This window comes from Podarcis gaigeae (assembly GCF_964106915.1).
Source record: "Podarcis gaigeae genome assembly, chromosome: 17".
Taxonomy (NCBI): domain Eukaryota; kingdom Metazoa; phylum Chordata; class Lepidosauria; order Squamata; family Lacertidae; genus Podarcis; species Podarcis gaigeae.
The window spans coordinates 30,960,893-30,973,941 of NC_139694.1; the positions used below are offsets into that span (position 1 = coordinate 30,960,893).

The 13,049-nt window shown below is 45.1% G+C and overlaps 1 protein-coding gene across 1 annotated transcript; it reads left to right on the forward strand.

The window, feature by feature from the left end:
• Positions 1 to 1,196: 1,196 nt before the first annotated feature.
• Positions 1,197 to 9,287, forward strand: LOC310834993 (homeobox protein NANOG-like). The gene is made up of 4 exons (XM_083719631.1): positions 1,197 to 1,598; positions 3,336 to 3,607; positions 4,853 to 4,942; positions 7,212 to 9,287. Exons 1-4 carry the CDS (start codon positions 1,403 to 1,405, stop codon positions 7,647 to 7,649), a joined length of 996 nt encoding a protein of 331 aa, XP_083575757.1. The 5' UTR covers positions 1,197 to 1,402; the 3' UTR covers positions 7,650 to 9,287.
• The last annotated feature ends 3,762 nt before the right edge of the window (positions 9,288 to 13,049 follow it).

Below are 13,049 nucleotides of genomic sequence, written 5' to 3' on the forward strand. Positions count from 1 at the left end.
TCCCCACACACCACTAGGAACTGCCGCATTAAAATACTCATCCAGATATAATAACTTTATAGCTTTATGCATCTTTTATTGGCCCCTCTGAGAGGCAATTCCCATTTTAGAGACAAGGAGCTGTGGCTGGGAAAGCAAGGACTTCCTCAAGAAGTCCTTCCTCAGGGTCACAGCTGAGCTGAGGATTTAATCAGCTGTTCTACAGCCTAAGCTCCACCTCTGGGTATCAGAAGGTCTCACAGGCATGCTGCAGATCCTCTGCTTGGCCTCCTCTGAATTCAGCAAGCTTACTTCTGAGTAAACACATGGAACTTAAAGGAGCCTAAATACCAAGCCTGTCATCACATCCTTTTAGCACTTTTCCACCATCCCGGTTTCTGTGCCAACCCAATCTTAGCAACAACTACAATGGCTGTTTGGCAATGACTTGGTCTTTGCTTTGCATCCCTCAAATGTGCTTTATTTTGACAATAGCTACTATAAAGCTGAGTATTTATCTTATAAAGCATAGTATTTATATAGCACTTTCTTTGGTGACTTGCCTTCAAAGAAATAAGAACTGGCCTGCCAGCCATATGCCTCTGGAAAACTAAAGGAAAGGTGTGAAACTAATGGCATTTCCCCGTTGATTGTTCCCAGCACCTGATCCTTAGAAATATACTGCCCCCTATATATGGAGGCTCCCTTCAGCTCTCTTGGCTTAGGTTCCTAGCTGTTGATCGACTGATCTTCCCTGGATTAATCTGCCCCCAGTATATCTGAATTAATATAAGAATAACAAACTGCTTTTGAGGGTTAAAAACAAACAAGTTACTGGTTTGTTTTAGTTCTTGTTTTTATTATGTATTTTTATGTTGTGAACTGCCCTGAGATCTACAGAGGAAGGACTATTTAATAATAATAAGGATTTTTTTATTTTGTTTTGACTACAGCAGACCAATGCAGCTACCTACCTGTAACTAATAATAGTAATATATCTATATGATGCCCATCGACATACAAATTTAATAAATAAAATACTGAATAAATTGACATTCAATGCCTTTTTTTAAATGTGTTGGGGAGGGAGGGGTTTATTGGGATGTTTTTGCTTTTATTTATCTCGTATATTTCCTGTTTTTACAGTGTGATTTTATGTTACTGCGGGTCTAGGGCAGACACAAATTTTATAAATAATAATAAGAATAAATATTTAAAAGTTAGGAAATAAATTGCGAACGAGGGTCTCCATCCTCCGATCTCCCGCCCCTCCCTCCCGCCCCGCCCAGCAAATTGGACCCCCTTTTAACATGATAATGACTGGGGAAGTCCTGCCTGCAGCCCATAAAAGATCCCCCAGGGGATCGCGGTCGCTTCGGTGATCCAGCCACGCTTCCGAAGGGTACCGCCGGCTCCTCCATTCATGAGCATCCCGCTGGCCCTCAATGCCTCTTACCGGGTCTACCCTACAGGGGTGGTGGCCCCCGCTGACATGGGCTACGACGGTTACTACTGGCCCTCGGTGAAGGAGGAGATGGAGCCGGGGAGCTGCTCCGGGGGGTTCCCGGCCCCCGAGGCTGTTAACGGCCCGGAAGGGAAGGGCCCCAGCAATAACTCAGGTAAGCGGATCTCCTAGGAAAACGCGCAGAGGAGGTTACAGCCCTCTTCGCTTAAGTCTCTTAAAGTCACTTCACCCGGGAAAGCTGACTCCATTCCACCAGGGTTCCCCCAAACATGGGTCTCTACTAGCTGTTCTTGGGGTACAGTTCCCATCATCCCTGACCACTGGTCCTGCTAGCTAGGGAGGATGGGACTTGTAGTCCCCAAAACAGCTGGAGACTCAAGTTTGGGGAGCCCTACATGTACTGTACAAAATTCCCTTTCTCAGTTAAGCAAGCATTGGGAGCTTCTTGCAGCGAATGCAAAGCTTGGAATTCGCAAACTGTGAAGCAGAATACAGAACCCTTTTGGATGCAAAAGTTGGGCATTTCCTCCCTCGCTTGGTTTTAATGCACCTAAGCGGGGTTGCTTGTTCGGAAGTCGCTTGGGGTTGCCTGGGGCAAGATAAAGCGACTAACAAATTTAGTAAGAAATAATAATGATGATAATTTCGATGGGGGGCCATTTAACCGAATTTGGATTGTGGCCTTTTCCATGATAGGCTTGGGTGATGTGCACGGCAGTAGGGCGTAGTGGGTAGAGGGGGTTGAACCCGGAGACCGGGGTTCAAAGGCTCGCTTAGCCATGAAACTCTGGGTTTCACCCCCGGGCTCTGCCAACCTCACAGGGTTGTTTTGAAGGATAAAATGGGGGGGGGGGGCATGTGCACCACCCAGAACGCTTTGGAGGAAAGCCAGAATAGAAACGCAGTAGATAAAGAAATAGAAATGTTTCCTAGGGAGCCCATTTTGCTGACTGCGCAGGGAGCAGGTTGCAGGTGCGCAGCCGGATCCTATGCAAAGCTAGGTGCGCGGCGCCTAATTGGGCTAAAAAAGTTATCGATCTGGATTTCCACGCCAGCGCAAAAGCCCAGCCCCTGGTGGAAAGGAGGTATTCAAGGAACAATTGCCTGGGTTTGAAACTGCCCCTTAACTAGGTAGCAAAACAGGATCAGTGCTAGGACTTGCTGCCTAGCCAAAGAAACCGCTTTCTGGCCGGAGAAGGCGGCGCTCACATCAGCACCACATTTAAAACGCATGGCTTTTTCCTCCTCCCCCAAGGCTACCCTTATCTCTTAACCTGGATTATTACTGGGCACAAATTGCTCAGTTCCCAACATTTTGCGGACTCGAAATGTGAGCGCGATCTGGGTGTCAACTCGTTAATCCTGCCCTTCCCTCTTGTCATGAACGTGAATTTTGCCGAAGCACTTTGCAAGCCAGTGACATACCAAACAGTGTTTTGCAGAGTCATTTAAAGATTGTCTTAAGCAAGAATTAAAGCATTGCTTACATTTAGTTCATTAGTGTTCTGCAGTCTAGTGATGCTAATGATAACTGTTAATTGGTGGGCGTGGTCTGTTGGTCCTGGAGATGAGAAATGTAATCCTAGCAATGTTTACTCAGGTGTAAGTACTAGTTAATTAACCTGGGCTTAGTCCCATGTTGGTGGAGTTAGGATTTGCAGCCTATTGAAGGTTTCCTTTTATGTTTCTATGTTCAGAGTGTGCAAACTTTCAAATATCACAGGAGGTCTGAGAAGTAGATACAGTTTGATCTTGCCTGATGCAAGGGTTCTGTATAGAAAGTTTGTGTACTGTTTTATAAAACTTATTTATCAAACACTTTGCACTCTGGCTTTTTAGGCCCCTTTCTGCCCTATTTATCCTTTGCATACTGTCTCTACTTGATTCCTAGATCTCTCCCCGAGGTCTTCCAGCTCTGGGATATTCACATATTATACACCAGATTCTGCAACCAGCCCCAACAAGCCGCCCCCCTCCCCAGATCTGACTTCTACTCCCCAGCAGTGCAAGGAGGAAAGTAAAGGAGGCAAGAAGAGCAAGAACCGCACAGCTTTCTCTCAAAAGCAGCTGCAGGTCTTGCACCACAGATTCCAGATGCAGAAATATCTCAGTCCACAACAGATCCGAGAACTGGCCTCTGCCTTGGGACTCACCTACAAACAAGTAAGTGTTTTGCTGAAGCAGGGCAGGGTCAGGCCCGGAGACCTTTGGCCTGAATTTTTAAAGATTTGCTCTTGTTGCACTTGACTTTCCAGAGTCAGAATTCCAGTTGTTCTAACTTGCATAAGCTGTTCTGCAGAACTGTCTTGAGATCACCTTTTCTGTCTTGAGATCCACCTTTAATATTTGTCTGCCACACTTCTGATTGTGTATGCCTCAATTGTTTGAGCCTTCCTTCCTTCTCTCATTCTACAGCTTCCTTTCGTACATAGTTTGCTTTGTCCCTTCTTGGTGGCGTGCAGAATTGTATTTGTTTCCTTGTGCTTTAACTGCCATGGTTTCTCTGAGCTTCCCTGGGAGTTCTAGTTTGGTGCTGAACTGCAACAAAATGCTGCAGTGCGGGGTTATCTTGATTAGTCATTTAATCTTTTGCTTCCCCACCGCAACAGACTAGTCAAAATTCCATGGCACACTTTGAGTTCTCACTAGGATGTTTTTGAGGTCCTTCCTATTTTATGCACTGTGACTGCTGTTTGTTTTCTGATATTTAATTTTATTGGGTACTATTATATTCTAATAGGTTATTGAATATTACATCTGATGCAAGTTGTTTATTTTAAAGTTATGTTTTTGTTACTATGACATTTTTGTATTGGGTCAAATTGTTATAAGGTGTGCAATCTTTGTTTCTTCTGCTTGTATACCGTCTTGTGTATAGTAATACCGAAAAGCAGTATACAAATTAAAAATGAAATGAAATTGCATGCAAGTAGTGCCAATTTGGTAACAAATCTCCACCTGCACATTGAAATGGAGGGAATGGCCGACTCTCTACTCACCTGCACAGAACTCCCAGAGATCTCTTGAGAATAATAATAATAATATTTTTTTATTTATACCCCGCCCTCCCCAGCCAAGGCCGGGCTCAGAGCGGCTTACAAGCAATAATAAAAACAAGATGAATGATTACAAACTTAAAAACAAAAATAAAATACAACATTAAAATATTAAAATGTAGCCTCATCGCAGGAGGAGAAGGAAAAGAAGGGGGGGGAAAGAAGAAGGAAGGAAGGAATGCCAAGTTCATTCTAAGCCTGTTGTATAAACATGCTCACTGGATGAGCTTTTTTGCCTTCATGGCTGACAACGTAAAGATCTGAGTGTGTGTGTTGTGAGTGGTGCAAATACACCTTTGCATGGATTGACTATGGATGAAGGAAGTTGCTTATCTTGTACTGTGCATTTCAGATAAAAACCTGGTTTCAGAATCAGCGGATGAAATTTAAACGAACCCAGAAGGAAGCTGTGTGGATGAGAAGAGGAATATGCCAACCTCAGGTAATAAGGCGGCCCATCTGATGGAGCAGAACTTCTCCAGCTTCTGACTCATTAAGATGCTCCAGTGTGTTGCCTTTATAGTAGTGCCTGGCCCACAATGTGAGCAAAGGGTTCTAGATTCAATCCTTGGCATCTCTAGTAAGTAGGACTGGGAAAGATCCCTGTGAAATCCTGAAAGTGCTGCTACCAAGTAGTCTAGACGATGACTGATGCTGAGATCCTTAGCTCATCCATCTGTATAAGGCAGCTCCTTATGGTTTTGTCCCCAAATAAACAGGGCTTTCTAAATCCAACCTAGAACCATAGAATTGTAGAGTTGAAAGGGACCACAAGAGTCATCCAGCCTCACCCCCTGCAAGTCAACCTTTTGCCAAACTTGGGGCTTCAACCCACAACCCTGAGATTAAGAGTCCCAAGCTGTACAGACTGAACTATCCCAGCTTGAGCTAAGCCTCCATTTCTAAGCATGGGGAGAGAGGACACAGGCACTCCCCCCCCCCTTTCATGAATTGGGTCCTTCACTGACATGGGTGTTGACATCAACAAACAAGTATAATGTCCCATATATGTATCTCATAAAAAAATACAAAGCAGGCCTCAGTATGACAATGGAGCTTTGAAATATTGGTAGAGGGAGCGGGTCCGTTACATAGGGAGGGGCGGTGGAAGATATCCTGACATGGATATGTGATCAAAATAGGGCCCCTCAATAGCTGTCATGGATGCTTTAGTTGAGTTTCCTGCATTCCAGGGGTTTGGACCACATGACTCGGGGGGGGGGCCTTCAAACTCTTAAGATTCTATGATTCCAGGGCCAGATTGAGGTTTGATGAGGCCCTAATCTACTGAAGGTAATGGGGCCCTTTATATGTCCAGCTGTCCTTTGTCAACAACAAATTGTCGCTGTTTTTTTGTGTTGAATATATGCTATATGGTAATTTATGGACCTAATAGGTATCTAAAGCCATTTGCCCATAACAAAATATGTATTTTTTCAAAGTAATTGTTGAACTGAAATCCAGAACAGATTAAGTTTGAGAACCAGGGTACCACTGTACAGTTGTAGCTCGGTTTACAAACAGCCTTGTTAACAAACTATTCAGTTTACGAACTCTGCAAAACTGGTAGTTTACCTCAGTCTACAAATGGAAACCGAATGGTAGAAGGCCTTATTAGGGAAAGCGCGCCTCTGTTTAAGAACGGATTTGGTTTAAGAATGGACTTCAGGAACAGATTAAGTTCGTAAACCGAGGTACAACTGTATATAGAAATGAGCAAACCAGTGATATTTTAGGGAGCAGGCTAGTAGGCGGGGCCCATGACTTACACACACAAAAGGCCTGTTCCTAAAAGTCCAGGAGAGTGAGTCTCGCACACCCATCTATTCCTGGGTCACTTCTGGGGGCATGAAAATATCTAAACAAACTGGGAGATTTTAAACCTTAGGCTATCTGTTGGGACTACACCTGCAGTGGCCTCAGACAGACCTAACACACAGTAAAGGCATCTGTCTAGACACACCATTTTTTAATCATTATTTTAATGTGGAGTGTATATAAGTTTGAGAACAAACACCCTATTCCTTCAGAGACGGGATAGATGGTCTTATGGAGCGTTTACAGTTCAGGACAAAATTTTAATAGAAAATTAATACAATTTAATATAAAAAGGTGGGAGTTCAGTTAGGGCAGAAGGCCCTGTCTTACACTGAAACATCTTCTGCCATGAACACACAGGGTGGCATCGGGCACACCAATACTGGTCTCCACCCTCAATCTCCAGATGGGAATGATTTTTGCCTAACTTCTAAAGTTGCCTGAAGGACAGCTGAGATAATGGATAATAATAATAATAAATTATTATTTATAGCCCACCCATCGGGCTGGGTTTCCCTAGCCACTCTGGACAGCTCCAACAGAAAATTAAAAACATCCTTGACATCTGATGGGAGGGCATTCCACAGGGCAGGTGCCACTACCAAGAAGGCCCTCTGCCTGCTTCCGTGTAACCTCACTTCTCCCAGTGAGGGAACCACCAGAAGCCCCTCAAAGCTGGATCTCTGTGTCCCGGGCTGAACGCTGGGGGTGGAGATGCTCCTTCAGGTATACTGGGCCGAGGCCGTTTAGGGCTTTAAAGGTCTGCACCAACACTTTGAATTGTGCTTGGAAACGTACTGGGATGCAATGTGTTTCTGTAGACAGGTAATGTTTCAATGCTAAGCGTTGCTATTTGGGTGTGTGTTGAAACATCACTACTTTTCTCTTTACAGAACGGTTACCTGGACATAAACCCCAGCTATCACCAAGGATACGCCATCAACGATGCTAGGAATATCCATTCATTGGCCAATGCCCACGAGAACTACGCCAGCAATCCCGTTGGCGTCAACAACCAGAACTATAGCAGTGATCACAGCCAGATCTACGGCAGCCCCCAGGGTCTGTGTCCGGTTGTGGGAGAAGGAGAGGATGGAGGCTTCTTTGGGAAGGCTGCTGGGCCCTGTTATGGCCAACAGGCACTCGGGTACCTCAGCCAGCAAAGGATGAACTTCTGTCACGGTTTCTCTGCAAGCCTGGAGTATGCTGCTGTGAAGATGGAGGGTGGATATCCCTTTCCCAGTGTATCTGCCACTGCACCAGGCACCTCTGTCCTGCAACATTATCAGACAGACCCTCTTGCAAACCCAAGGACACCAGAGCAGCTCTAATTCCCAGACTTTAGGTTCTCTCCCTGCCACCCAGGGCTCTCATTCTTTTACTGCTTTCTCTTCAGATTCTCTTGCTGCAAATAGGAGTCCCACTCCTATCTTCCCACCTCCTTCACTGGCATCTGTGAGGGATCTTGGCACTTGAAAAAAACAACAACAGAAAATGGGCAGTTTTATTGTTGTCTTCTGACTCGGGGGCTGTGTGTGTGTGTGTTGCATGTGTGGCTCTGAACTTGGCTTTCATCAGTTCATCCTGGCTGGCTCCAGGAAAAGGCACTCGATGTGTATGGAAAACCATGTTCACGAAGAGGAATCTGCAAATGTTAGAATTAACCATGCTCCCGTCTCCCCTTGGTTGTCTGCTGTGTGAGTCACTTCCTCAAGAGCTCAAAATTTGGCTGCCCCTCCCCAACCCAATTTGAAGGCAGCTTCTACTCTTAAAAAATAGACTCTTTTTGTTTCTTTCCCCATTATTCTCTTTGATCTTTCATGAAAGATATTGTTTCTTTCCTAACAAGAGAGTATTTACTCTTGCTTCAACTGCCTATCTGTTAAGAGTAGGATGACTTGGGGGCAGAGGACAGAACTTCTGGTTCCACTACATGGAAGCAAAGGGGTTGCCTTTCTGACCTATATGACAACCTGCTGCTATTGAACCTGTCCTCTTCTGCATCTCTTCACTTGAGGAGACCTCCAAAACCATTATGGACAGAGCCAGATATAATCAAGGTGAAAAGTGAGGTTTTCTTTATTTTGGCAGGAAACACTGTAGGGGGCTCTTCATTTCCCCTTGCACCACAAATCTTCAGGCAATAGCAAGGGGTGACCTCTGCAGGTTCTCTCTGATCAGTCCTGGAAGGACTGCATAAACAATCCCACAGCAACCCTCTAGCCAAAGGCTCTCTTAGGCAGGGGTTGGTTGCTGATGGCCAACCTGGAACTTAGTATTACATGCCCCCCAATTTTATTATAAAATATTTCATTCACCAATATGACAAGACCTATCGTCATAGGGGATCTACTGTAGCTGCCAGAAAAGATGGCGGCTTGTGTGCTTTTTTAATATTACACTGCAGGACACTGTTGATTTTTCCTCTGGCTAGCCTTGCTTTTTAAGTCTTACTATGTAGTGATTACTGGAAGGGGGAGGAAACTTCTGCCTCCTATCCGGCCGTACTGTGGACCTACCTGCTTAGCAGCTGCCTTAACTGCCTAGATTAGATTTTCTTTTGGAATGAGGGGAGAGTTAATGGACTTGCCAAATGTTTTTAGTGTTTCATATTCTCGTGGTTCATGTGTTTGCATACAGAACACACCTGCTTTCTAGTTAACATAGAGTGTTTACTATATTGCTGTCTCATTTTTAATCTGCACAAGGCATTGGTGTTATGATTGGTTAGTAAAAGTGCATCCTGATAACTATGTTTCTGTTTAGCTTTTTTTGTTTTTGTTTAAATAAGCCATTGGCAAGTATTTGCACCTGTTATCGTACAAGAACCTTGTGATAAGTACATAACCTTGTTGCCCTAGGAGAAATGTTGTTAGCCAACCAATATTAGTTTTGTTGAGGTTCAGGAAACCCATTTAAGACCCCCAATTAGCCATGATGCCCATAGACTTTCTTTAACTGAAACAGGCTCTTACATTTCCCGATGATTTCATATATTGCTCAGAGCAGCTTGGATTAAGGTTACCTGAGGCTGAAAACTAGTTATCTTTGTGCTAATATTATTATTAGTATTAGTATTAGTAGTAGTAGTAGTAGTAGTAATAATAATAATAATAATAATAATAATAATAATAATGCAGCCTTCACTCACTCAGAGAAGCCTATTGCATCCTTCCCAGTACTGGAGCATTTTGTCTATTGTAAACCACAGAGCCTAGGGCTTGCTGATCAGAAGTTTGGCGGTTCGAATCCCCGCAAGCTCCCGTCGCTCAGCCCCTGCTCCTGCCAACCTAGCAGTTTGAAAGCACACAGTGCAAGTAGATAAATAGGTACTGCTCAGTCATGCTGGCCACATGACCCAGAAGCTGTACGCTGGCTCCAGTAAAGCGAGATGAGCGCAGCAACCCCAGAGTCATCCACGCCTGGAACTAAGGGTCAGGGTTCCCTTTACCTTTACCTTTACTCTGCTACATTTCCCCAAATATTTATGACTGGAAGGGCAAGATATCCATGCCATGCTGCGTAATTATTTGTAATAGTCTGAAAAGTGAATTATACTCTCCTTTAAAATTACACCTTTGTGTCTATAAACTGTGGTCTAAGCCGCTTTTTGAATCCATCTCTACCAAAAGAAGGGAACTCACTTTGAAACTTATAGATGGTACCTAACACCATGGAAGCTGGCAATGATAAACCCAGGAAACTCAACTAAATGCTGGAGAGGTTGCACCAGTACAGGCACATATATCTACATGTGGTGGGAATGTTTCAAAATTCAACACTTTGACATCAGTCCTACCAGAAATCTTCAAAACAACAAAAAGAGGTATTAGAAGCAACTCCAGAACTGGCCCTATTAAATATAGACAACAACATGCACTCAAACTACAGTTTGTACAAAGAACTCCTAAGCTACCTACTCAGCAGTTAGGAGCATCATAACTAGACACTGGAGAGGGAGTGAACATGGGCCACTGGTACCAAACCATATGGGAAACAGCTACTAGAAAACTTAAGCAACTAATTGAAATGAGTACAGAGATGAACGAAGGGGATGCCTTCACCCTGTGTGGCTCCCGAACGGCATAAAAATCCCTCTCAGATAAAACTCACTAAAAGCAACCTGCACATGCACTATGCAAAAGAAGGAAAATAATTGCCCCCCCACTTTCTCCCACCCCTCCCCACATCTTTCTCCCCCACCCCCAACCTCACAATGCCTATGATAGCAATGTCTCACACCAAATGTAACTCACCTGTAGATAGGACTCTTGTAAACTGAAAACAAGAGATGCTATATGTACCTTTGTTACCCAAGAAAATCTTTCAATAAGAATAAAAAACACCTTGTTTTGGGTGTGGTACACAATGCCTGGGCTGAAATTGTACCTAGATGCAACCAGAGCCATTAAAGAAAGAACATACAGTGGTATCGCGGAGCACAACTCGAACACGCTCAACATGAAGCATATTCAACCCGAGGTATGACTGTACATGGGGACATACGTAATGACAACTAACCTAACATGAGGCAGGTGTCTTGGGATGATGTTGTTTCATTGTGTCTGACTCTTCGTGACCCCATGGACCAGAGCATGCCAGGCACTCCTGTCTTCCACTGCCTCCCACAGTTTGGTCAGACTCATGTTGGTAGCTTCGAGAACACTGCCCCACCATCTCGTCCTCTGCCATCCCCTTCTCCTTGTGTCCTCCATCTTTCCCAACATCAGGGTCTTTCCCAGGGAGTCTTCTCTTCTCAAGAGGTGGCCAAAGTATTGGAGCCTCAGCTTCAGTTAAAGGTAAAGGTACCCCTGCCCGTACGGGCCAGTCTTGCCAGACTCTGGGGTTGTGCGCCCATCTCACTCAAGAGGCCAGGGGCCAGCGCTGTCCGCAGACACTTCTGGGTCACGTGGCCAGCGTGACATCACTGCTCTGGCGGGCCAGAGCTGCACACGGAAACGCCGTTTACCTTCCTGCTAGAAAGCGGTCCCTATTTATCTACTTGCACCCGAGGGTGCTTTCGAACTGCTAGGTTGGCAGGCGCTGGGACCGAGCAACGGGAGCGCACCCCACCGCGGGGATTCGAACCGCCGACCGAGAGGCAAGCCCTAGGCGCTGAGGCTTTAACCCACAGCGCCACCCGCGTCCCATCAGCTTCAGTTAGGCAACAGCAATTGGTAAAACCAATGAAGTTTTATTTAGGAGTCAGCAACTTGGGTGATGGAGGGAAGGCAAGGTGGTGTGAGAACAACCCTAATATTCAGCTTATGACCTTCTGGAGGCCAGGAAGGGATTTTTTAAATATAATAATAAAAATAGTGTCCTGCTTTTTGCCTTCCCTGGGGTAACATCTATAGGCTGGGAGTGCATCAGGCCCAAAGGCTCCTCTAGTCTAGTATCCTTTCCTCATGGTGCCTGCCAGAAGTATTGCTGCACTAAAACCCAGGGCAATCAATGTTTTGGGGAGTGGCGTCAAAGCCAAATACAGCAATGTCCTGTACAATTAAGTGTTAGTATTAAGCATCTTAATATAAGTGTCAGGACAGCAGTGGGGTAAACTTTTTGGAAGCAAAGCAGGTTTCAGAAAAGCCTGCCTCACTGAATGTTTTCCCTAAACAGGAGGGCCTTCTGGGACAGATAGATGGAAGAGGAAAGGCAGAACCGCATACTGTCTACATGTCACATTAACCCTCATTCTAGATAGGACCAGAGCCACTAGCATGGCACCTGACATCATAGCCAAGAAAAGAGGATATATATTACAGTGAGGCTGAGAGAAGGATTTTTTTGCCTGGGCAGCCCAGGACCTCCATGCAATCTGCCCAGACTTGCACCTTAGGGAGGTCAATTTGGTGCTTTTAACACAGCGGTTTGGCTTCACCCCCAGGAGCACACTCCATTGTCTCTCGAGCCAACAATACCAATCAGGTTTCACTTCAGGCAGCAGTGATGGACCCTCATCCACCTTCACAGGCCTGACAAGCTGAAAAGTATCCTCAGTAACATGGCTGGGCAATCTTGCCAAACGTTCATACGCGAGAAGGAACAGAAATAGGTTCAAGAATCCATTCCCTCCCAAGCAGCGCTGTAGGGGCCTCAGTTGGATGAGGCTCCGTAGAAGAAGAGCCTTGGATACTTTAGTCCTACACAGAAGGAAGAAGCCCAGTTGCTCTGTGGTGATACTACAGCTGCCGTCAGAAGTGATTTTATCCAGCCAACCATCTTTGGAGAAGTGCAGGAGAACAAGACCATTGCAAAAGAGAAGGTCAGGAAGGCAACATTTCCCCATGCTTGCCAATCTTCCACATCCTGCTGGGATAGCTCAGTCAGCAGAGCATAGAATTAGAGTTGGAAAGGGTCACAAGGGTCATCTAGTCCAACCCCCTGCAATGCGTGAGACTCTTAATTTCAGGGTTGTGGGTTCAAGCCCCCATGTTGGGCAAAATATTCCTGCATTGCAGGGGGTTGGACTAGGTGAGCCTTGTGGCCCCTTCTACAAATATATGATTCTGTCCCATTGTTCTACGCAATGCATCCTCCCCCCTCTTGCTGCTGCATTGCTCCATGTCACAGAACCGCAATGGTTGACTCCAGAATTGGCCAAGCTGTAAATGCAGAATTTGGCAGGCCTCTTAAATCTGAACATGATTTATTTTTTATTATCTATTACGATGTTTACTGTAGTGACTTTATCTCACTTAGAGCACTACTTGTGCAGAGAACACAACTTG

Excerpts from the sequence above, each read along its gene's own strand:
- LOC310834993 (XM_083719631.1), top strand. The coding sequence starts at position 1,403 with ATGAGCATCCCGCTGGCCCTCAATGCCTCTTACCGGGTCTACCCTACA. Across the intron at positions 1,599-3,335 it reads GGGCCCCAGCAATAACTCAG|ATCTCTCCCCGAGGTCTTCC; the intron begins GTAAGCGGATCT and ends CTTGATTCCTAG. Across the intron at positions 4,943-7,211 it reads GAGGAATATGCCAACCTCAG|AACGGTTACCTGGACATAAA; the intron begins GTAATAAGGCGG and ends TTCTCTTTACAG.